Source organism: Lathamus discolor, chromosome 2, assembly GCF_037157495.1.
Source record: "Lathamus discolor isolate bLatDis1 chromosome 2, bLatDis1.hap1, whole genome shotgun sequence".
Taxonomy (NCBI): domain Eukaryota; kingdom Metazoa; phylum Chordata; class Aves; order Psittaciformes; family Psittacidae; genus Lathamus; species Lathamus discolor.
Genome location: NC_088885.1, coordinates 53,195,457 through 53,219,934, shown reverse-complemented (window position 1 = coordinate 53,219,934; position 24,478 = coordinate 53,195,457). Strand labels below are relative to the sequence as shown.

The 24,478-nt window shown below is 42.1% G+C and overlaps 1 protein-coding gene across 3 annotated transcripts in view; it reads right to left on the bottom strand.

Moving 5' to 3' along the window:
• Positions 1-821: 821 nt before the first annotated feature.
• KMT2C (lysine methyltransferase 2C) overlaps positions 822-24,478 on the bottom strand; it is a 194,876-nt gene continuing 171,219 nt past the window's right edge. For 2 of the 3 annotated variants that reach the window (XM_065666830.1, XM_065666833.1), the window contains 19 exons: positions 23,742-23,974; positions 18,992-20,689; positions 17,215-17,427; positions 16,613-16,777; positions 15,161-15,302; positions 14,290-14,437; positions 13,264-13,442; positions 12,991-13,145; positions 12,559-12,808; positions 11,827-11,966; positions 10,759-10,863; positions 7,992-9,114; positions 6,897-7,033; positions 6,597-6,739; positions 6,164-6,332; positions 4,333-4,449; positions 3,684-3,757; positions 3,177-3,285; positions 822-2,933 (listed from right to left, as the gene is read on the bottom strand). In XM_065666830.1, the coding sequence (XP_065522902.1) occupies positions 2,841-2,933; positions 3,177-3,285; positions 3,684-3,757; positions 4,333-4,449; positions 6,164-6,332; positions 6,597-6,739; positions 6,897-7,033; positions 7,992-9,114; positions 10,759-10,863; positions 11,827-11,966; positions 12,559-12,808; positions 12,991-13,145; positions 13,264-13,442; positions 14,290-14,437; positions 15,161-15,302; positions 16,613-16,777; positions 17,215-17,427; positions 18,992-20,689; positions 23,742-23,974 (5,393 nt within the window). In that variant the 3' untranslated portion in view covers positions 822-2,840. The remainder of the gene's footprint in view (positions 2,934-3,176; positions 3,286-3,683; positions 3,758-4,332; positions 4,450-6,163; positions 6,333-6,596; positions 6,740-6,896; positions 7,034-7,991; positions 9,115-10,758; positions 10,864-11,826; positions 11,967-12,558; positions 12,809-12,990; positions 13,146-13,263; positions 13,443-14,289; positions 14,438-15,160; positions 15,303-16,612; positions 16,778-17,214; positions 17,428-18,991; positions 20,690-23,741; positions 23,975-24,478) is intronic. The other variant, XM_065666832.1, reaches the window with a different exon arrangement.

The window sequence follows — 24,478 nt, the reverse complement described above, 5'->3', positions numbered from 1 at the left end:
TCAGTGCTGCAGCTGCACAGCCAGGTCGTCACACACACAATGTGCACAAGGGAGGCTTATAAATCTATTCTGAGTACACCCAGGCCCATGTTGGTTCCCTGCTCACAGCTGGGCCCTGCCTGGGCTGAGGTGGAAATTCAGTTTTCTTCTCATACTTAAGTGACTGATTGCTTGCAGGTGACCCTTGGGAACTGGGCTGAATAGGAGGCATGGAAGGAAAAAACTTGCCACAGAACGACAGAATGGTTTGGGTTGGAAGGCACCTTAAAGCTCATCCAGTTCCAACCCCCTGGCAAGGGCAGGGACATCTTCCACTAGACCAGGTTGCTCAGAAGCTCATCCAACCTGGCCTCAAACACTGCCAGGGATGGGGCAGCCGCAGCTTCTCTGGGCAACCTGTGCCAGGGCCTCACCACCCTCACAGGGAAGAACTTCCTAATGTCTAATCTGAATGTCCCCTCTGTCAGTTTAAAGCCATTCCCCTTGTCCAGGTGTAAAAAGTCCTTCTCCAGCTTTCTTGTACGCTCCCACCAGCTGTCAGCGCTGTTTCCAGCCCCAGTCCAACCCACAGTTTGCATGAGCTACGGTGAAGAAAACCAGCTCCGCAGCAGCAGGACACCCCATTTACTCTGTTTTTCTGCATCTCTGGCCGATTTTCTGGGAAAGACCCGAGCACTGGGAATGGCAGCTGGGAATGCTCAGGACGTGGCAGCAGAACGTGGGCTGTGCTACAGCCAGGGGGACCGCAAGTGCTGAATGCACTGAAATCCTGACAGACCTGGAGAAGAGACGGCTCAGAGTAAAACCAGGAAGGACGGACCTTATAGATGTAAAATATTTTTATTTGTAAATGCTGATCTTCTAAATCTGTTTCCACAAATTCCAAAACCCATAACACTCTGTATGCTTCAAAAAATTCTGTTGGTTGGTTTTTTTTTTTGGAGTCGTTTTTTTCCTGTGGTTTGTTTTTTTTTTGCCAACATTAGATACTATTATACAGAACAGAAAAAAACTGTAGGACAAATACTGGTAGGATGTTGGAATATTGTACAAGAGAAGAAAAATAGTCAAGAAACAATTTCATACAGCTATTTATCAAGAGAAAAATATATACAATTGATTTATTCTGTAAGATAAAAATACATCATGCCATATACATTACAAGGTCAGAACTGTATGACTGAATATACCAACAGTTTACAGTCCACTTTCATTGTGCACACACAAAGAAAAAAGAACTTCATTTTTTTCTTTCTCTATTCATTTAGGCTGTGAAGTGTCAGTACCAGAATCTGAAGTACAAAATAAGAAGCTAACCTGGTTCCAAATGCTGATTAATTTCTACAAGCAAACACAAAACAATGTGTTTCATTTTTTTTTGTGGCTTTTTTCTTGTTTTTTTTTTTTTTGAAAGAAATGTAAACAAAAACCAATCCATACAAACACATCTTTAAATTACAGTTTCCAAACCCCTATTGCCAGAGTCCTGCAGCTGCAAGCACGTTACATCGCGGGTTTTGTCCTCGTTTTCCTTTTAAGAAGGCTGTCGGCGGATCGGAGTTAAGCTCCATGATTCTAAGCCGTTCCCATGATTTAAGGTAGGCTGAACAGTCCCCCCCTGATCTTGACTACTTTTGCTGAAGGAAAAAAAAAAAACCAACGTCCAGCCTCTCTTTTGGGTGGTTTTAGCAGTTATTCACAGTTATCACAAATTGTAAGCACAAAAAAACCTGACTTAAGAAATAGGGATGCAACAATATAATACAAATAAAATTAATCTAAAGTCCCCAACCATCTACAAAAGCCCCGGGTTTACTGTACACACGCCCTTACCAGGCTTTAAGGTCGACTTAAAAAAAGGGTCTCCGAGACCCCAGCTGAGACTGCTGGAAACATAAAAACCCCTCTCGCTTTAAACGGAGATTTTGGTTATCCCGTTGCGCGCCTCCGGGAGATCATATTGTAACATCCCTATTGACGGCGTGTTATCAGCACCCACCTGCCGCAGCGTCTGGTAGCATTTGGTCAAGAACTAGGTTTTATAATGTAGGGTGTTTTTTTTTTTCTTTTTTTCTTTTTCTTTTTCTTCTCAAACTATTTACAGGTGTGTACAAAGGAACAACGTAACAGGGTGTGTTAGTTCTGCAGGTAACAGCAGCAGCTTGGCTTTCTTCTAACTTTCTTTTTAAAAATAGCTTCATTCACTTATTCAATAATAAATACAAAAAGGTTCTCTTATTTTACAGAAATCAAAAACTACAATAAACTGACTCATGGAATCAAGTATTTAAATGTATTTTAGTGCAAGTTATTTTTTTCCCTTAGCTCTATCCCTAAGGAAGTCGTTTCAGTACATTCCTTGTTCAGTGGTGTCTACTTTTATTTAAAATTTTTCTTTAATCAGAGGGCCTGCCCCTTTATCAAATAAGGCTGTGGCCAGCACTTTGGACTTCTCCCTTTCGCTGGTGATTTCAGTCTTACATTCATAGATGCCCACCTGCAGTCCCGCAGGTCAGCCCTCGGTTCTTTGCCCAAGTTCAACAGTTTCTCCTTAGTGAGCTCAAAAACAAAAGTGCTGGACCATTCTGTTAACTCAGTCTCACCTCCCCGTGGCTGGAAAGTTGGCTTCGCGGTTTGCCGGCTGCTTCTGGTGCTTGCTGGGTGGTTGGGCTCTTTTTTCTTGTTAAGCACGCGAGTAGAAAGCTGTACTTCCAGAAGTGATTTTGTTTTTTTTTTTCTTTTCCCCTTCAAAAAGGCAACAATTTTCCATCGACAAAATCAAACTGCGAATCACTTCTTCCTAGGGACAAGCAGCCCTCAAAGACAGCAAGGAATGCATTCTAGTTCATCCACTTTCGGCAGTTTACAGCTCCACAGTGACATGGAATCTTGTGCTGGTCATCTTCAAAATCAAACTTGTAGTCATAGCAAAGCTGGAAGCAGATGGAGAGAAGAACGGTTATGGAATGCCCAGGATCTATCCCAGCTTGCGTGGTACCTCCAAGTTAAACACCCAAAATACTGCTGAGGCAAGACTGGGAAGGGAAAAGGGCAAGGAGGGGAACACCACTCTCCTACCCCAGCACAAACAAGCGGGGCTACCACCTGTAGAAATCACACAGTAGAGAGCAATGCCAGTAGCAAGAGGTGAGTAAAACCTAACAAGACCGCCCTACCTCCTCCCCCTTCTGGATTCTCCTGCTGGAGCTGATGATAATTTTGTGTCCTCTCTCAAAAGTCACCACCTCAGCCACGCAGTTCGGTGCACACGAATGGTTGATGTACCTGTGCAAACAGTTGGAACAAGAGTAACCTTCTAAGGAAATGTATCTCCTGAGGCAAATCTAAACTAATCCTCCGCGTGACCTTAGTTAGCTTCAGGGTGCACTGACTGTCCAGAGGTAATTATATTACTCTCTACTTGATTCTGTACCTAGAACATGTCAGAAAAGTGAAGCATTAAAAAGAAAATACTCAATTCCTTCTTCATAGCTGCCATGAACCATAATCAAATCAAAAAGCTAATGATGCCAGGGGAACAGGCCAAAGACTGAATGTACCAGCTCAGAGAATAAAAACCATTGAGAGAACCGTGAGCGTGAGTCCCTCACACCCAGCCCCAGCCCAGCTCCTTCAGCAGATCATCCCCCCAAGCAGGGTCAGATCTCCTCAGAGCCACCCACCTCGCGGGACCGCCCGTCAGGGTCGCATCGATGACATGGTCATTGTCAATGCGGAACATGTACACGCCACGGTTCTGGAAGACAGGATGGGGAAAAACACTCTCTAAATTTAAAGTTTTCACTTAATTCCCAGTGATTAAACAGAAGCAGCAGCGTGGGTCAGCTCCTGCGTCCCCCTGTGTTCAGGATCAGACTCTGCCACTGGCTCATGAGGGAAGAATGAGCCACACACACTGCCCTTCCCCTCACCGGGATGTGAGGGAATGGAAGGGGAACACACATAAATCTCATTTCCCTAGCAGCTTCTGTGCTGCCTTTCACTTGGGATCTTAAAGTGCTTCACAACTGTGTACTGTTACAATACCACAGAGTTACAAAGGAAGTTGCTTTCAACTTAAAGAAGTTCTCTGTCCTCCAGGACAGGGGACATATACTGCCTGTCTGCCCAGGGCACTGTGAGAGCTATTAAACACTTAAATACTCTGATCTGATAAGAAACACTGTAGACTGGTTATATTTCTAGCCTATTGCATTTATAGCACAGCAGAAAGCAAATGAAAGGACCTGAATTCAAACAGCAGAACAGCATCTGTTGTGTTGTACATACGTTTGAAAGGGGAAAGGAACAGCGACCAAGCAGCAGCCATACCTGAGATTCATAAAGCTTCTCCTTCCTGTTTGCTACCTCATTCCGTATAATAGTTCCGATATATTCAATGACCATAGTGTGCTTTTCAATGTCTCTAGCAGCATATAAGCCCAGGCCCTGCAAAAAATACATCAGGATTTAGAATTCTCTATTGACAGTTACACTGAATTCCTCACTGCCCCACAACGGTTCCTGCAGAGTATCCCATGAAAACTGAGCTACCCCGCAGCAGTGAAGCAGCATACACGGTGTACGTGACCGCCGAGACTCAGGACCCAGCTCCACGTTACGCTGTTAGGATGCAAGAAAATGTACTTGGCTTGTGTCTAGGTGAGGAACCTTCTTTTGCACCTCTGGCACCTGGCAGTGTAAAGATTAGGAATTCACTGAAAAACCAAATGGGCCTTACTAGAGCAGAGAGACCTAATAGGAACACAGCAGCACAATTAAATCCAACCTAAAATAAACCAACTCTGTTCATACACAGTGAGATTAATTACAGAGCTTTTGCCAAACAGTCTGTGGAGCAAAGCACCACCAGAATTACATGAAACAACGAATTTCTTAGTAGTACGAATGTGAACAAGCACTGAACTCCTCCTGCTGGCCTCACACCACTTTACTCAGCCTGGTCTGAGCGCGTCAAGCGCCCGGTTGTGTGTGTGTTCTTACTATGTTTTACTACATTTTTGAGAAATATGCCTCCCAAAACTTGAAAGGAACTTGAAGACAGGCTGAAAGAGCTGGGCTTGTTCAGCCTGGAGAAGAGAGGTCTCTGGGGAGACCTTAGAACAGCTTCCAGTGCCTAAACGGGCCAACAAGGTATCTGCAGAGGGGCTTTTTACAAGGGTATGTACGGCTTTAACCTGACTGAGGGGGCATTTAGATTGGGTATTACAAAGAAGTTCTTTCCTGTGAGGGTGGTGAGGCCCTGGCACAGGTTGCCCAGAGAAGCTGTGGCTGCCCCATCCCTGGCAGTGTTCAAGGCCAGGTTGGAAGAGGCTTTGGACAACCTGGTCCAGTGGAAGGGGAGTTGGAAGTGGATGAGCTTTAAGGTCCCTTCCAAACCAAACTATTCTGTGATTTTATAACAAAGAAATGCATTTTTAAGATGTTCACAATAATCAGAAAAAATCGTGCTGAAGATAAATCTATGGAAGTGACTTGCCAAATAAAAAATTGCTGATTTGGGGATAAGACTTGAAAGACTTTCATAGACTCATAGAATCATAGAATAGTTAGGGTTGGAAAGGACCTCAAGATCATCTAGTTCCAACCCCCCTGCCATGGACAGGGACACCTCACACTAAACCATCCCACCCAAGGCTTCATCCAACCTGGCCTTGAACACTGCCAGGGATGGAGCACTCACAACCTCCCTGGGCAACCGATTCCAGTGCCTCACCACCCTAACAGGAAAGAATTTCCTCCTTATATCCAATTTAAACTTCCCCTGTTCAAGTTTTAACCCGTTACCCCTTGTCCTGTCACTACAGTCCCTGACAAAGAGTCCCTCCCCAGCACCCCTATAGGCCCCCTTCAGATACTGGAAGGCTGCTATGAGGTCTCCACGCAGCCTTCTCTTCTCCAGGCTGAACAGCCCCAACTTCCTCAGCCTGTCTTCATACGGGAGGTGCTCCAGTCCCCTGATCATCCTCATGGCCCTTCTCTGGACTTGTTCCAACAGTTCCATGTCCTTTTATATTTGGTTTCCATTATTTAATATAAATTTCATGTAAATGTTTATATAGATAGAAATAGAAAAAATATATAGAAAATAGATATAAATTTAAAATACTTCATTTTAATACACATCTGAAACAGAACTGACCTGAATACGAGAGCGAGCCAGATACACATTGGACTTCCATTCCGTTTTCATTTTGCGGTACTGAGAGGACTTGGAATGGACAAACTGCTTACTGTAAGGCGCGTTCAGTTCTCCCGTGACTGTGCTCTGAAAGGACTTTGATGTGCTGGTGCTGTTCAAGGTGTGAGGCCTGGAGGAGTTGGGCATGTAATGGGAAAGAATACAAGAAAAACTGAAGATATCTCTGAAAAGAGCCACAAACCCCATCAAAAATTCTTTGAGACATACAGACACTTAAAGCCAGCTAGCGTAGACGACAAAGCAATTCCTCGGATTTGGGCATGCACATACACAGCCAAGGACGACAGGGTTTGTAAGCAGCAGACGAAAGCACAAATAACCCTAAGCAGCCTATAAACCCTGGGCTGTACTATGTGAAATTAAAACAAAATACCTTAACACAAACCTCTTGACATGGGTACTCATTTTAGGCTCGGCACGGGCACAGCCTGTGGGGTTGATAGCAAGAGGAAGTTCCATTAAGGGGTTTCGGCCATAGCGGAAAGTGTAGTTCTCACAGGCCTCAACCCCTGGCAGCTGCAAAAACACAGACAAGAAGAAATCCAAGTGGTTATATGTTAGTTGTGTGTAACCAATTAGTTACTTCACCACACGCTTCTTCCTGTTCCCCTTCTCCCATGTCTATCCAACAACTGGGGGTGATCCAGCAAGAACTGGGATGGTGAAGACTCACCGATTCAGCGATCCTGGCCACTGCAGAGACTGTCAAACCAAAGAGGTCTTCACCCTTCAAATAGCCAGGAAACAGCTGGAGCATTTCAGATTCTTTTCTAACAGAAGCAACGGGCTCCAGGATTTTATCCCACACACCTACACAACCATACGGGAAAGAGTTACAGTGATCAATAAAGTAGTGGTACTGGTTTTAAATTGAATGCCTGGGGATACCGGGACCCAGAAACCAGCACTGGCAAAGCAATTTGTTGCTGGTTGTGTACACACACAGGCTGGTGTTTAAAAGAGACAATCACCTGGTGAGCTGATTTTTTTTTCCCTGAACAAATCCCAAACAAGCACCACACTCCTACTGCACACTTGATTCTCAGGAATGAAGCTTTTAGTACTTGCAGCACGGAAACTTTCAGTCCTCTGACAAGAACAGCATGGACAGATTCTCCTGAGGAAACCCGCGCAACGTAAATTTCCTGAAAATAAACTCTATATTCTGTTTCCATTGGCTGATCATTGTCAGCTCACAGCTGTGGGTGGGCAATTCCCCCAGCAGTGGTGTGACTGGACAGAGGGAAGCTAAGTATATTGGCACACACAGCATGAAGGGGTTAAGTAAGACCAGAGCACTACAGGCCACGCGCTGTGTTTCTCCACCTGCCAATACGTTTATGATCTAACACAGTCTTCTCCCCCAGGCCAGAGACAACATTACCTGCCCTGGGAACAGCGTGGTCAAGTGAACTATTGTCTTACTGCTTCCTAACTAATTGAGTTTGTATTTAAACAAAGTTACTTTGCATGAAAGGAAACCGATGCTGACATTCCTACTATTTTAATACTAATTCACTTTTAAGTACTTGGTCTTTGGTCTCCTCTGTGAACTTGTAACAAGTCTGTATTTTCAGTTTATACAATTTCTTCAGGGGTATCCTGAGTCTTCAGAGCATGCTATTCAAAATGCGCCCTGGAAACTCACTTTCAGCATTACATAGGGCCTGCAACATGAATTTGTAATGTTTATCATACCACAAGCATCAGGAGTAACAACACAAACAGCAAACTCGCAAAAGTGGTGATCTTAGCTCACAATATTTACCTTTCGGTGTTGTGTCAGTAAGGACCAGATCTTCGTGGCCCTGCTCCACAACCTTGATGACAAATAATGGGAGCCCGTCCTTCTCCTCAATCGAGCAGAGATAGCGACAGCGTCTGTTGGCGTATCTCGTGCTCCAGTACAACCGGCTAGCCTCGTAACCCACAGGGAAGAGTGCTTTGGAAGAGTGGAAGGCCTGCATCTGCTGCGGGAGCAGCTGACCGACGGCATGGAAAATGAGGCTTCCCACACGGAAAGTGTGGTCGCGCTCTCCTCGCTGAACGATGCTGGCGATCTGCCGCACTTCATCTCGCTGAACATAGACCCTCCTGAAGACTGCAAAGTAACTAAGTTCTTGCTCATGAGTTCCCTTTGGTTTGTGCATGGGGCAAAGCATGGTCTTGTCTTTAAAAAACATGCATTGTGCTTTAATGGCACAGGTAAAGTGATAAATATTGGTGCACCTTAACCTGTGACAACCGCTGGTGGCACCCATTTTGTGACAAAACATGCATTTCATTTGCAGGCCTCTTCGCAGTGCGAGTTCCACATTTATTAAGGCACCAGCTTGTGTCTCGTAGACTTCTGTAGACCAAAGAGCACAGTTCAAATGGACCCAAAGGTCTAAATCCAGGTTAAGAAGCCTTGCTGGTCCATCAGTTAACCCATCACCTTCCTCGTGACAGAAGCAACATTTCCTGTAGTCTTTAGGCACGGGGTCTGGTTTAAGGGTTGTGCCCAGTTTTTTAAGAAATTCATCTATTTCTTCTTCACAAGGAGGTTTGAATGATCCTTTAGGAATCACAATCTGAATGCTCCACTTTTTCCATTTCATACCTTTCCACTTCTTACTGGGAGGCCGACAGTCATCAAGACTGCTGTGTATTGCTTTTAACCTAGGTTTTAGTTTCACTGTTACCTTAAGCTCATCTGGTTTTGCCTCTACCTTGGCTGCTTCAAATGCAGGGGGGAACATGATGGGAGGTGATGATGGTGGAGAAACTTTTTCCTGCAGCTGAGGCAGACAGTGGACATCCAAAGCGGAGATGTTGTTGCTGTACTGATGGAATGCTTTAGGCGGCCTCTCCTTCATCGGTGACTGTGGCAAAGAGGGAACTGATTCCTGCTGAATCAACAGAAAACTCTTACAATAAAAATCTCAAAGCATGAACCATTAGATGTAGCCTGAAAACACTGTCAGGTCAGTATGGAAGACTCTACTAAGAATGCCTAAGATCCCAATGCAGCAAAAGAGAAGGATGGAAATTACCCTGACCTGCATTATCACAGTTTGTGCTAGGATACGGAGAGCAGGAGTTCTCCCAGTCAGCTTAGAATGTGGTGCCCCTCAATAAATACAGGGAAGAACAAATAATCCTTTGTTCAGGTTATGAATGAAAAACTACTCAGTTGCCCTAAAGGAGCTAACTGACAGAGTTAGTTCTTAGGTGTTCTTAGAAAGTTTTGTGATGACACAAAGTAACTTTACAATATGGGTCACAGAATGAAGTTAAGGAGCAAGAATACTGTTATTTGGTAGAAGGGGAAGATTTGGAATTAATGCCACGTATTTTTCCTGATAACAAGTAAGGAGGAAATTCCTGCAGGGCTCTAGACTAAATTTACCTTGAGGACTTTACTATTCACTCACAGAAAGCAGGAATTACACCTGCAGAGATTTGTTAAAAACCAAACCAAAACATAAAAGGAGAGGAAACAAGAACAAAGGAAGTTTACATTTAAAAGTTCCTAATGTGGTTTGTATGATTAATCCTGAAGAAGTAAATGAGAGGATCGAGAGCCTGAAGATGGCATTTAATCAGCTTAATGACGTACGTGCTGATGCACTTGTACAGAAATACTTATACAGTATTTACCCTGCTTAAATACTAGAGAAGATGAGCTACATGGGACACTACGAGGATGCGGATGTAGCACACATGTATCTTCTCCCCCAGGTATGGGTTGTTTTTAATTTCTTCTGAAAAAAAGCATTTGAAGTGAGGCAGCAAATTCTACAGTAAATACAGGACTTTGAGAAAGCATTAACTAGGTAATGTCTGAAGCACAACGCCTGTTCTGTCCACTGGTTCAGGAGGGAGGAAAAGGTACATTTGAACCTCTCAGGGCCTGTAGGCAGCGAACTACAGCGTACTGTTCCAGCCAACCTGAGAAAAATCCGTGGCCTAACTCCACTTTCAGTTGAACAAATGTCTGAAAATGTCTGTGTCCAGTAATCAGAACCAATTTTTCCTCTTCACTGTCAGTCAGCAGGTTCTTTACTACTATTTTGGTACTTCATGATTTAAAACGACAGCTATGCCCAAATAAAGTGATGAACAGGATTGCATTTTCCCAGTTACACTTAACAAATAAAAGTATTTTTTGCAAACCTGCAGTTCAGTTGTTATTTGCACAGTTATGTTTTTATTTACCATAAAAGCCAAACCAAATTGCAGAATTACAGCCCTTAAAGATGTATATATGGTTTTGCATAATGCAAAAGAGAACTTATATGTCTACTTTTTCGAGACTGCCAGTACGGACAGCACAAGGTGGCTGCTATTCTGCCCTGCATCTCTGTCACAATGGAAGTTATGCAAATACGAATTTTACTTCATGCTGCTTGTTCAGAATCTCAGTGTCTAAGCATAGAGCAATTAACTTATAAACCTGTAGAATGAAGTGCAAACTTCCCCCTTGCCCCCTTTCTGTTCTTCAAAAACTAGCTGCAGTAATTTCTGCTCACTAGAAAGCATCTGATACTCACTTTGTTCTCCGAGTTTTTTGCTTGCACAGCTGCTGAATAAAGAACAAAGCAGTTGTTGCTACAGAATACAATGTCCTTCATTTTATCAGAGCCTTCTTGGGAATCCTGGGAATCAAACACAGAAGATTCTCAGAAGTGCATTTTAATACCATTCTTCACATATTAAGTGGAATGAAACAAGTCTTCCAATCTGGCTAGAAACTCTTTATCTGTAGAACATTTGTGAAATAATGAGCGATACTGTGATATAAACACTTGATTATTTGACAGATCTAACGTTACCACCACCTACAACCTTGTTCTTCAGCATTTCTTGCCATTAACAGAAGTTTAAGCAGCAAAATAAAGCATTCTATACCGTGCACCCATCTGCTCCACAGGCACACTTGCAAAGTAAAATCCATTTCTTTTGTCTTTAGATAGTGAAAGAACATGTCGTTTCAGCCTAATCAAAGACAGCTCACGCTGTTTTATCTACTGATCCATCTGCAAAACATTACTGGGAATTCAGTGCTTCTCTGACTACACAAACCCATTACTTTTGTGCATAAATTTTGACTATATACCTTAGTTGCATAATTATGTCAACCTCACTGAAACAGCAATGGTTGTTCCTGAATGAATGACAGTTCCCAATGTGAATACAAGAAACCGAGACTGAAACCTGATTCCTGTTCACAAAAGGGTGCAAGTATTCTTGCTGTTTGAATACTTCCTGGCACAGCAATATGGCACTGCCTTACAAATAAGCTCTTCTGAACTAAGTTCCCTGAAGTGGCCATGGAAGAAGGTTAGTAGCAGAATTTAGGAAATTGCCATGATTATTATAAAATAATTGTCATGGGACCTATTTTATGAAATTTACTGAAATTCTTTTTATGTAAACAACTTTGGTGCCATTTCTTATCTGTACTACAAACATACTTGAATGTCCCATCCTGAATTAGTGCACACATAGAAGGCAGACTACAAAGAAACCTGGAAGCGGCACCCGTTGGCATGACAAGCAGTAGTGTTTTTGTTTGCTTATTCACCATTATGTGCAAGAAACTACTTCCCCTGCAGTACCTGTTTAAGGAAGGGCAGGTCTTTGAAGGACTTCCGCACACCACTGCCAAGAACCACAACTTTGCAATGAGAGCACCATCGAGGTCTCAGTGCTGAGCCTTCTGCAATATTCTGACTGTGATCCTTATAGCCAGCTATACCTACAAAACAGGTAAGTCTGTTAGAAGTTGTATCAGATTAAACCTAATTTATGAGAAGTCATGGTATGCTTCAGTGGTCTAGAGGAGCAACATCCTCCTGGACAGGGCAAACTTTAAACTACATCCTGACAGGGAAATGATTTCAATTAGACCAAAACCAAGTGCGTGAACAAGAAGGCAAAAATACGCTCCTGTGTTAAAAAATGAGTAACTAAACCAACATAGAAATACATGCTTTAACAACTACATCAAGTTTTCTAGCATAGGAATAATCTTTCTGAGTGATGGATTTAAAATCAGACTGGACGAAAACCCCAACTAATAATGTTGGAAACTACTGGAAGAAATACCTCAATGACAGTGATGTTGAATACAACGAAAATCAGAGATGGATCAGACCTATAGTTATGGTTAACATCAGGAGCAGGTTCACATGTACTGATCATGTTCACGTAAGAACAGAAAAATATTATTCAGAATAAAAATCAATTATTCAATGCTAGAGCATGGATGTATGTGGCTGAAATGCATTCAACACTGACTCAGTTAAAATGTTGGTACCGAAAACGTGAAAGAATTGATGACCACTCACCATTGCTGTTTGCAGGAAAGGGCACATTAGGTTGCTTCAGTCCATAAGACCCTACAATCCTGGCAGGTCCCATGCCTCCTGCCTGAGGACCCTGTAGTAAGCTTTGCCTGTACTCCATGGATGGGTTCACTCTGTGAGCGCTGGCGGCTGCCATGGAGGACGGGATATCTGGAGCATTACTAACTTCATAACTGTTGGGGATTCTGACGTGGAGCAGGTTGGAGAATGCTGCTACAACGCTACTGATGTTCTAAAAACAGTAATAAAAACACACCTTTGTTTTCATCAGACAGTAACATAAATTACTGGGAGACTGCAACAGCTGCTTTATTGTACTATGCTGTAACCCCTTCAGGTTCACTATATTTATATATAAAGTATCTTAACTACTGTTGGTACTTTACATATGTAAGTAAAACTTATTTCTTTTACCTCAGCAGCTGTGGGATGCAAAGTAATTGCTACAGATACAAGGCCAGATTTAGGACCATTCTGGGATGGACCAAGTTGAGATGCAAAAAAGCCAGAACCAGGTAACACTCCGGAACCGGGTTCTGATTTTATATAGTTCCTTTTGGCTTCTGAACCTGAAAAGAAAACAAAATACACCAGGTTAATCCTACTCACATGTGAATGCAAACAAAAAAACCTAACAAAAAACCCAAACAAACCTAGTTTTAACTGTTTGCTCTGCTGCACTCTCACCTTTTCCAGTACTGCTAGGCAGGATGGGAATGATGGGAGATGGTACAGGTTCTGGGTTCTCCTCCTTTACAACTGACAAGTCTGGATACCTACTGATTTCCATTCCCACCACACTTTCAGGAGAGGAAGAAGGAACAAAGCTGTCAGGAGTATCCCTGTCCTCACAGTGATCTTGAACCCTGGAACAAAACCCAAAAAAGCTGTTTTGGAAATGCACAAAAACCCCTTGGCAGGCCAAAACATAAATGATGACAGGGAGCTGTAATGAACTTGTTTCTTGCTACTAGTCATGAAATGCAATTATGTGGAAGGCCATTGCTTCTGGGTATGTGAGACTCCATTGCACACAGTGGTTTCTTGGGAAAGCTACATAAAGGAAAACAAAGGCACTAGGAAAGCTCAGGCTCCATCACAGGACTGTCAGTTCCCCATTGCTCCATTTATCTGTGTAAAATATTAGTATTTAAAATTTAAACTTTCTGGTTTAGACATATTCACTGATCCACCTCCCCTTATCCATGCACAGACTCCAAACACACACAACTTTCAGTTAGCCAAGTGAAAGGGAAGCAAAAGGAAAGATCTTTGTAGGAGACTCATGTTCTAGCAAGCATTTCTCACATGGTAACAGAAACTGAATAGAACTGGGAAGTTTTCAGGCTGTCTCTTGCACAGTCCTGCTGCCTGGTACAGCAGTCATGTACCATCATTGTTCAACAGTACCATCATGCTGCTCCAGGAAAAATACCAGTTTGTAGTTTTCTTCACTTTCAAAAGAGCAATGTAATGAATTCTTAACAACTTAATAGAATTTAGAGTCTAGCAATGGCAGAAGTCACCTATTTTAGCGTGCTGCTCTTCACGTGTGGAATGCTAAGAGTTAACCAGGAAAAATCATCCCATTAATGTTCTCTGCACCTGGGCACAATGGATTTTGTTTCTTTACACAGTCTCAGTCTCATCTCCTACCAAAAGATCACAGAATCTCCTTCAAATATGTTTTTGAAGATGTCAAGGAAAACCTACCTTAACTCCTCCTGATTGTTGTGAGGTGGTGTTGGAAGTGAAGCAGGAACATCCACAGTTTTAGGGCCCTGAGCCATTGCTCTTGCTAATAAATCATCTTGTGGTCTGAAAGGCAACTGGAACTGCTTTGGTCCCAGAGCTTTGGTAACTAAAAACAGAAGTGCACAACACAGTGAGATGTCTGTACAGCTCTTCCATTGACATACCTCTGTGTGTCGGTGGCCTGATACAACCAAGTTATTACAGCAGATGGTAACACCACTTTCATCCATTTGTAGCTCAAGAATTTTTAACTGTTCATGATCAGTCTACATATTTACAAAAACTGAAGATTTTGAGCAAATAGCGGGTGCCTCCTGCCACTGTGAGAGGATGCTTGGTTTAATTGAGAAAACAATCAACAACTTTTTAATAACAAAGTAAAACAGTCCCTATGAAGAGGCAGCATAAGGTTTCATTTACTAGAAAGCACTTTTAATTGACCAAATTACAAGCATCAGAGAATATGTACTGACTACATACAAAGCCTGCTGACAGTACATTTTGGGTAACCTGCTTTTGAGCTCACTCAGCTAACCTGTTAGTCATTTGTACTGGACACAAAAAATGATTTTGAGGTTCTCTTTTTCATTTCCCAGGAGTGCTCCTAGGTCTCAACATGTTTTCAAAGGGCAAGAGGGAAGAGGCTATCATCTGACATTATACTGGTATAACATAAAACTGGATGATAACAACTGCGACCTTGTAAAGTTTAGGCATAATGCTTTTATAAAAGAAGACTAGAGCAACTGACAAGCATCCCAGTTACCTATTTTGCAATTGGCTACAATCTCGACTCATTTATTATGGAAAGAATATGTATTATCCTTACCATCATGACCTCCTAACATACCAGCCTTGCCAGCAAGTTCCTCAGTGGTTGCGAAGCCATTTACCAACTTCTGGCATGCCACGGGAGGTGGTGTGGGAGGGAGAGAGGCTGGGGGTGTCGGGGGATTGCTCAGATTGTTCTGCTGCATGAGATGAAAGGACTGTAAATCAGCCGTGGAACACCAGGTGAAAACTTGCCTTGTTCTACTACTAGATAACATAACCCACTCACCTGGGTTTTTACACCCAGAGGCAGAACTGATAAGCAGTGACAGCTAATTCTCAAGTAGGTGACCAAATACATTAAAGTATCTACTATAAAAGACACAATGCTTTGCTTTTCATTGATAATATCAATCTTTTCATTGATAATATCAATGATACTATCAGAGAAATAGTTTACGCAAGGAGTATACATTACTGAAAAAAGATATAGCTAAAATATTTACAGAAAAGCACAAAGAACATTTTTAGGAATGGTTTGGAAGCCCCAACACATTCCTGCAGTTTAAGCAAAGATTTGAACTTAAGATTGAAAGAGCTATTCTGCAGTAACTCTCCATCACCATAAACAAGTCAGCTTTCCCGATTTTCACTAAAAGGGAAGCTACCACACATATAGCACACGATGAGCTTTCACTGAAGCAGCTACCATGGAGAAGCAGATACTCTGCAAGCTCATGCTCCAGGCTACCTCCCACTATGGGCCTAACTGCCCATATTTTGAACAAAAATTAAATGAGAACTCCACTATGTATTCTTGCTGCAGTCGTGCCTACAAAGCCTACTTTGACCACGGCAACTATTTCCATTGTGTCACATTCTGAGCTAACATGCCATGTAATGCTGGAGTAAACACACCACTGGTTTTTAGTAAGTAACTGAAGTTTTATATTAGGGTAGGCAAGCAGCAAATTTGATTCTGTCTGTTCACTATCTTGCTGCTCTCCCAGTACTGCCCCTCTCATCTTAGAGACTGAGTTTTAAATTCAGTGGATTTTTAGCTCATCAACAAACAGTCTATTTTATTCACAGTTCTCAGGTTCTTAGTTAGGGCTTAGTGGACAAATGAGAGAAGTCTATTTCCCATTTAATTCACATTAAGAAATGCTTTAATGCTTTCAATGACTTCGCAAAGTACTGAGAATTCAGCCTTTCCTGCTCCATAAAACTGTAATTACCATTTTCACTATTTAGCATCCATTTGTAACAGAAATACTTGTAGTTTTTAATTAGTTTACAACACAGTTTCCAGAACTTATTTCCATTTTCAGGGAGTAAAACAATGGTGACTGTTTCATCACAGCACCATCTAACTAGTCTAGCAACAGAAAATCATTTTCTTCTGCTTGCATAAAAGGCAGGAACTCCAGCTGACTAGTACTAATAAAAATGACATGGAACTTCTTCTCCCAGAGAGAGCACACAATGGAAAACCAGATTAAAACCATACCTTGTAAATGAGCTGGGAGTAGTAATCTGAAGCCCCATCAAGAGTAGCACTACCAAAGCTTCCAACAAGTCGATTTCCACCATTTAGCTGGCCACTGCCATAAGGAAGAAAGTGGGCAAAGCTCACTCCAATTATTGGTTCCACCAAAGGCAGAAGAGAAAGCTGCTATATTAAAAGAAAAAGAAGTTAGAAATCAATGTTAACTACTACAGAGCAGCACTGCACATATCCAAACATTAGTAGAGTGGTTTCTAACTTTAAAAGTAACTGGAATTTACCCACTATCAGAAAAACTGTGTCAAACACAGGCCTCTCTGTTAAGGAAGGTGGCCAATCAAGAGCCACAGCTCCGGCTCCTGCCAGTTCAGCCACAGAGGCTGATAGAGCTGACAGGATCCCCATGGCTTTGAGACTACCAAATGTCTGCTGTGTCAGTAGATCTTCCAAATTGAAATAAACCCAAAATTTTGAATTTCCTAGTTTCATTGAAGTCTTCAGTTTCTCCACCCTGCACTCAGAATTAAACCTAATGATCAGCTTTCCATCATGAGTGCACTCTTTCAAGTGTCCTCTTCTGCGTGCCCCAGCATCTGTATGCCTACCTGTTTTAACTGGATGAATGTATCAGTGTTGGGGTAAATAGCTTGCTTTTCTTCTTCCTCTTTTTTTCTTTTCTTGGACCGAGGAGCTGCCTTCTCTCCTGTCCTCTGAGTTCGCTTATTTCTCTGTTTCTTGGTTTCAGGTCCTACATCTGTTCTCTGAAGCTGGCTGTTACTACACCCAAATGCACTTTGCATCTGGTTTCCTGCAGTTTGCTGGTATAAAGAAAGAAAGTGAGGCAGAATTTTTGACATTTTAATATACATTTGGTTCAAATTTACTGCACGACAGTCTAGAAGAACACACGCAGTGTAATAAATCTCATTGATAAGAAACTGTATTTTACGGTTTGTTTACTTTGCTGTCTCACTGGCAACCCAAACTGCTGTACTGTCCCTACACACAGAATTATGACTTATCATTAACACCACTGACATCTGGAAACACCATCAAAAACTCACAGACAAGAAACATTTTCTTTTGAACACCCCTAAAATGAAGTTACATGTGCATGCAACCCTAGAGATTTTCACTATGGCATAACGAAAGGCAGACTGGTTACAGGAAATTAGCATGTAAGTTAATAAACTACAAATGCATTTTGAGGTCAGAAACAAAACCAGTATTATGAAATGCTTCTGGATTGTACCATTTCTTAAATAATTTCAGTACGAATTTGCAAAGCCATTTTTCATGTACAAGGACAGTTGTGTAGAAGCAATCAGAATGGGATGTGGTAATGCAACAGACAGTGGCAAGCTAAAAGAAGTCCAATTTCTTGTCTCTAGTATTATTTTAAACAGCTTTACACAACCTCTACCACAAATACTCTCACCACTATTCCTGTCATGTATGTTTTAACCATGGATCTTTAACACTTTACCAAAGTTACCTTTGATTTTATCTGTATTAATTCATTTTCAAGGATGTATTTAGAGATTAGGCAGTCACAAAACAAAACTGAGTAGAGACTGAAGATTACAATAAAACAACCAACAAATCTGAATGCATCCTACCTCCACGGAAAAGAATTTTCTTTAGGTCTGTTTTTAAGAACTTTATAAATTATTAAATCATATAATGGTATTAATATAAAAAATTAATGCTCTTCTCCACTAGCGTAAAATCAATTAAAAATATTCTGTAACACAGAAATCCAGCAATTTTAGGCAACTTAACAATTTCACACTTTTGATAAAATAACCAAGAGCATGGTCTGTACTAAAATTAGAGACAGTATACGATTTTCACAGGGAAAACCAGAGCTTGGAATTGGTTCATTCACCAAGTGCTCCAAATAGTGCAGATGAAGGGGTGTGAAGCCCAGCCCTGTGCCTCTGCAAAGGTGCACAGGTCACCCTGTACATGGCTAAGGTGGAGTCACAGAAGCACGCAACATACAGACATCCATATACTGCTCAGAAACATCCTAGTAGGTAATAGAGTAATATTGTAAAATCTTTCCATAATCTTGGTAAATATGAGGAAGTGGCATTGTTTAAGAGGATTATCTATAGAAAAATTGGTGTTTTTTTCATTTTAATACTTTCTGATACATTGATCTACAAAGTCATGTTAAAATTTGTTCTTTTAGTAACACAGATGATTTACTCATGGAGAAAAGGCAGGAAGGGAGGCAAAAAATTCCTGAAAGCTGTTTATTCCACTTTTGTGCAGGTAGGTTATCTCCCCACCTCTTCACAAATGCCTGCGGTAAAGGCACAAACTAGCCTTTGACTGTTGATGACCACTGTATAACAAAACTGGTAACAGGCTCACCATTCCTTCAGCTGGATTCAGCTTCTCAGTTAGCTTCTTATCCCCAGAAGCCTCCTCTTCTGTTCGGCCACTGCTCTCCGACTTCTGATTTAGAAGAGATGAGGACTTCTTATTTTTAAGCAGGTGCTTCAGCAATTCGTTCCCTGACTCCCCTTTTGCTGCTGGAATGCTGGCTGCTTGTGCTGGACTCTGAGCTGAAGAGGCAGGCTGTGATGTGACCTTATCTTCTTCCACCTTAATACTGCTTGGATTTTCAGGTTTAGGCTCAGCTTGACCCGAGCACTGATCAGTTTCTGCCTTTTCTAGTTTAACCTCTTGCATGCTAGTAGGTGTATCTGTTTTAGCCTTATCAGTCTCTGCATTTACACTCGGCTGTTTCTGTGGCAGACTGCTACTAGGGAGCTTACATTCTAGCTCTGGAGAGGCCTGACTCTCTCCTGCATTCGATGTTGATGGGCCCGTTAACTCCACTGACTCTTGTTCATCTTGGTGACGGGAAAGTTCATTGGGGGTGTTCACTGTGGGGGTGGAGGTAGAATCAGAAATGGTTGGAGTTGATGGTGCAGTTATATCTGAATGTGGAGTTGACGGGGCTTTTATTGACTCAGTATCATCATCCTTTTTCTTTTTTCGTGTCCTTTTCTTCTTTCCTTTCTCTTCAGGGATTATGTCAGAATACAGCTGTATGAGAGACTGGCTTGATCCAGAGAAGTTTGTTGCCTGGGGCACGCTAGTGTCCGAACCACATGGGGCACCACTACTGAGCACTGTAGATGAAGGTACAGCAGAAGCAAATGGAGGCCTGACTTGGTTCTGCGTAAAGGTAGCCCCAGGGAGATTCCCATGAGTTTGTTTTACATTATGGAAATTAGGGGCTCCACTTGGAACAGCAGATGTGTCAGGCCCAAAGGCTGTAGATCCCACTGGCCTTCGCTCACTGCTTTGCATGAAATTTGTGGCAGGAGGCGAGGTCACGGAACCTTGCTGCAGAATTTGCCCCATTTGCTGCTGTTGATGCTGTGGAGATTGCTGAAGAGGTCGTGGAGTTTGTATGAAATCACAAGGTAGATCAGAATTAAAGAAAGGTATCTGAGATAAGGATGTTTTGTTATTTAATTCAGACCCTATCATACTGTGCTGTTCTAGTTCCATGCGCTGCTGTAAAGCCCTCTGTCGATCTACCTCCTGCATAAGCTGAATGCGCTGCCGCTCCTGTTGCTCCCGTAAACGCTCCTTCCTTTCCCGCTCCTGAAAGCTTTCACTGAAAGGGTTATTGTCCTCAAATTCCACCCTTGGTGGTGGCCCTGACTGTGCAGTTGCATTTGGACCAGGCACAGGAGCTGGTGTACCAGGAGTAATTGGCAATGGTGTCATTGGAGGCTGCATCCTTGCTGGATTCATGGGCAAGTGACTTGCAGGGGCATTTGCAGACTGCCATCCAGGTAAGTTTGGCATTCTGTTTGGGGTGGCTTGCCCAGGGATTACCACTGTATGTGGCTGATGCTGGAGCTGTTGTGCCACCATGGGGAAGTTCTGCTGATTCATTGCTGGTGATGTTCCTCCAGGAACCATTGGTGGCTGAGCCTGGACGCCTGGCATTATAGCATGGGGTGCCATTCCACACTGCTGCTGTTGCTGCTGCTGCTTGATTCGATATTCCTCAATCAGTTCTGCATGCTCTTTCTGCTGCTTTCGAATCTGAAAATTAAAAAGCCATAATTCATCTCTGACATGTATTGACTGTAAGTAGCATTAAACATGTAACTCACCATTATAATTTCAGCAATGAACCTCAGGCAAAAATAGCATTTCAACACAGTTTAATTTTCTCTCCCTTTTTTAAGGCTAAATAGCCATTGTTTCATTACAAATACCATCCATCCCAAAAGTTTAGAGAAAACAACAGTGCCTCCAAGTTCTAATTACAAAGCAAGACTACACTGGGCAAGAGAATATACAAAACTAAATCAGAAGTAATCCTTGTCCTATAGATCTTATCCATGCGCAGGGCAACAGTTGGGAACAGACGTGAGGAAGGAAAGAGTGAGATGCATGATCTTCACAGGTCAGCAAAAGATCTTAAAAGACATCATTGAAAAGGAAAGGTTTGCAAGAAAACTGTGAGGTAGATTCCCATTTATTCACAGACAGATCCTCAAACATCACACAGCAGATGAAAATTTTCAGTATTAAGATAAGAACAGACTCAACTTGGATATTAAACATTAAACCTCGTGGTTGATTTTTAAAGCAGGCAGGAGAAGCCAAGGGAAATATATAACAGTGTCAACTGGACAAAAAAGAGCATTTCAGAAACACAGCAGATACTTGACTACACTGCCCTCTAAACAAACAAAAGGACTTGTAATCCACTGATACATGCCTTATGGAAAATGCCTCTTTTGCTTCTATTCATTAGATTATGACTTCCACAACTTCCATTTGCTGTTTGTACTGGTAGAAAAAGTCCGTAACAGAATTAAAAATGTTTGATAGCACTCTCCTTCATATGGGGCAAGGGACAAGCCAGAAAGCTCAGGATAACAGAGGTATCACAGGACACACTCCAGAATGGAGGACAGATGCAACCAAAAAAGTACTGTGTACTATACACACAGTAATCTCAGGTCCCAGATAATTTATGAGCTCTGGCCTGGCACTGACTCCACCACATAAACAGTGCCACTGCATAAAGCCACCAACTGGATGGATCTGCACTGCACTGTCCAGTGCTCCAGGACTTCTCCCTGGATACAGAGCACTAAACCAGTGCTGGCTCTGTATGCCTAGGGAATGAGGCATCCAAACCACTACACGCTTCTAGGGTCTGCAGTGGCAGATCAGCCATATGACTGTACTTGGAATTAGTTGGGATCTCAAAGGACCAGCACTGACTACACCCAGCTGGACCTAAGCTGACTTGCGCATATCAACTTGGTATTTTAACAGTCCAGGGGAGAACAAAGCAGAGCGTATTAGCACAGGCACAGTGCCACACCAAAACAGTTAAGCCACCCTGGCCCCCAGAGGCAATGTGGTAGTGCCTGCACAGCTCTGTGCCTGGGCTAGTAACCCTGTCAGACATAAGCTTATGCTGCACAACATGAGCTCCAGTTTCTCTGCGCCTGTGTCCAGGACTAGCAGTTCACAGGGATTTGACAGCTCTCTCTATATAAATATGGAGACTTTGTCCTCTTCAAAAACTTACAGAAGCTTGATTACAGAAAAATTACCTGATATGATCTGAAAGAGTGGTGAATTACTTCAAATAGGAGGTCCCTAAAAATATACTTCAATAAAACTTCAAGCTCCTACTAGGTATGCAACAAAGTGCTGTTTACAATGTGGATGACTGGTCTAAATCAGTCGCTGAAGGGGAGGGGAGCGTATTTACTAGCAGTATATGAAATTTCAATTTAAAACTGAAAAATAAAAGAACCTTAATCATGGGGCACTAAATGAATCTGCCAGCAATGTCATGATTAGCAGCTGTTACTTCAGCTCTGCTGTAAGACCAGACTGATATATATATGAAAAAAAACGGTTAAAGTGATTTATTCCTTTTTTTTTTCCATATTTCTTCTACTTGTGATTTATTGTGGAAGGGGAAAAAAAAAAAGGGAAGAAGTGATGTAGACATGATTTATCTGCTCCATCCCTCTTCACCAAAGTGAAAAGACGAGCCAAGTAATATTCTACACCCTTTGTCTTGAAGCAACACAGGAGAAAGAACTTGAGAGTCAAGTATCACTTAGGACTTCATTCCAAGCAACTTGCTGCCAGTTTTTTCCCCTCATATTAATAATTCTAAAGTATTTTTATGTTCAGGAGGTCTATCTGATTCTGACAATCATGCCAGATAATTTATAAACAATGTATTGAGGAACACAGCATTCAGTACAGTTGGCTAAAGCATACATTTATCAAAGCTATCACAGGTTTGATCATTCAGTGACACTTACTATAATCACAATTACAAGATATAGCAAGTGAAATTCTAACTGAATACGAAGGAAGGAAAACAAACCCCAGTGGAAGCAGTTACACATTGGAACAGGAGCCCAGAGAGGCTGGGAAATCTCTGCCCTTGGAGACTCGACTGATATGGTGCTGGCTGAGCAACCTGATTTAACCATGAATCTAGTTCTGCTTTGATCAGCAGACTAGATGAACCCCAGATAACCCTTTGACCTGTATCATTCCATGATACAATAACGGATAACACACACTGATGATCAGCATCTAGGAACAAGACAGAGCATAAAACTAGACTAACACTTAAGATACTATGAAAAGCGATTTTCAAACAGTAACATTTAACTGGAATATACCCAAGAGGTTCTGATTATGTAAGGAGACCTCAGAAAGACTTGAGTTATGAGGTTCATTCAAGCCTGAAACCAAGCCCTGCATGCTAAGACTTTCCTTTTAATCTTTTATTTGTGCTTTCAGTTGTGCCAGGAACACTGCTGCAAATCATTTTGCCAAGCAATGTCCCCTCTTCCCAAAGTATGGAGACAGCTTTTTGTCATGATGCTTGCCACAGCATATTCTCCTACAATTCCAGTGTCACACCACAATCCAGAGTAATGCTGTTACACACATGAAACATGATAGGGAGTGGCTCCCTTTAAATAAGCTCCACTGTATGTAAGCATTTCAACTTGCTTTTAAGAAGACTTAAAGGAAAGAGTCCTACCAGTATGACAGCTGAATATTAAGGTAATCAGTTTGGATTTCAGATGCTTACCTGTTCTAGCTGTTTCTGGACCATACTTTGCTGCTCAGTAACATGCTTAAGCTGTTCTGCATCTTCTTCTGGGAACTCACGGCCAGCTTTCTTGGCTGTACGCTGTTTTGCTGAGAGTGCCTTTTTTGATTTTCTGTGTGCTCCAATTTGCTCCTCAAGGTACTTCTGTTGCATTTGAAGGAGTTGTTGTGTTTCTTGCAGCCATTCCTCATATTGCTTTCTTTGTGAGTCATCTAGAGAGAAGGGAAATTAAGTATGACATAATCTCATTCTCCTTTTTTAGATATGAAGTTTCCCCCCTTATTTTAAAGAAACCATTGGTCAAGTTCAGGCAGATTTGACAGAGGGTTTGCTATCTCAAGAGATACTAAGTTCTTGGAGCGACATGAGTAAAGGGGACAGAGAACCAAATACCTGCATTTTTGAGAGAAAGCAATTTTAACATAGTCCCTTAATTTCAAGAGACACCAGCCTGCTGTCTAGCCAGTAGATGTGTACTTGCTAGCCAGTGAGCACATGTAGCTTTGAAAGCAACTACAGAACCTGGTAGTACCTAACTCCCCCACAGAACAGGGGACATGGACCTCCAGAAGTACTCAGGTAAAGGGAAAGAGATTAGGGAGTAAGGGCACAAATTTATAGGAAACAGCCTCATTAATCCTGCTGTTTGCAGGAGATTTTTGCACCTATAAAACTTATTTTTATTACTACTTCTAAGAAAAAGAAAATCATAAACA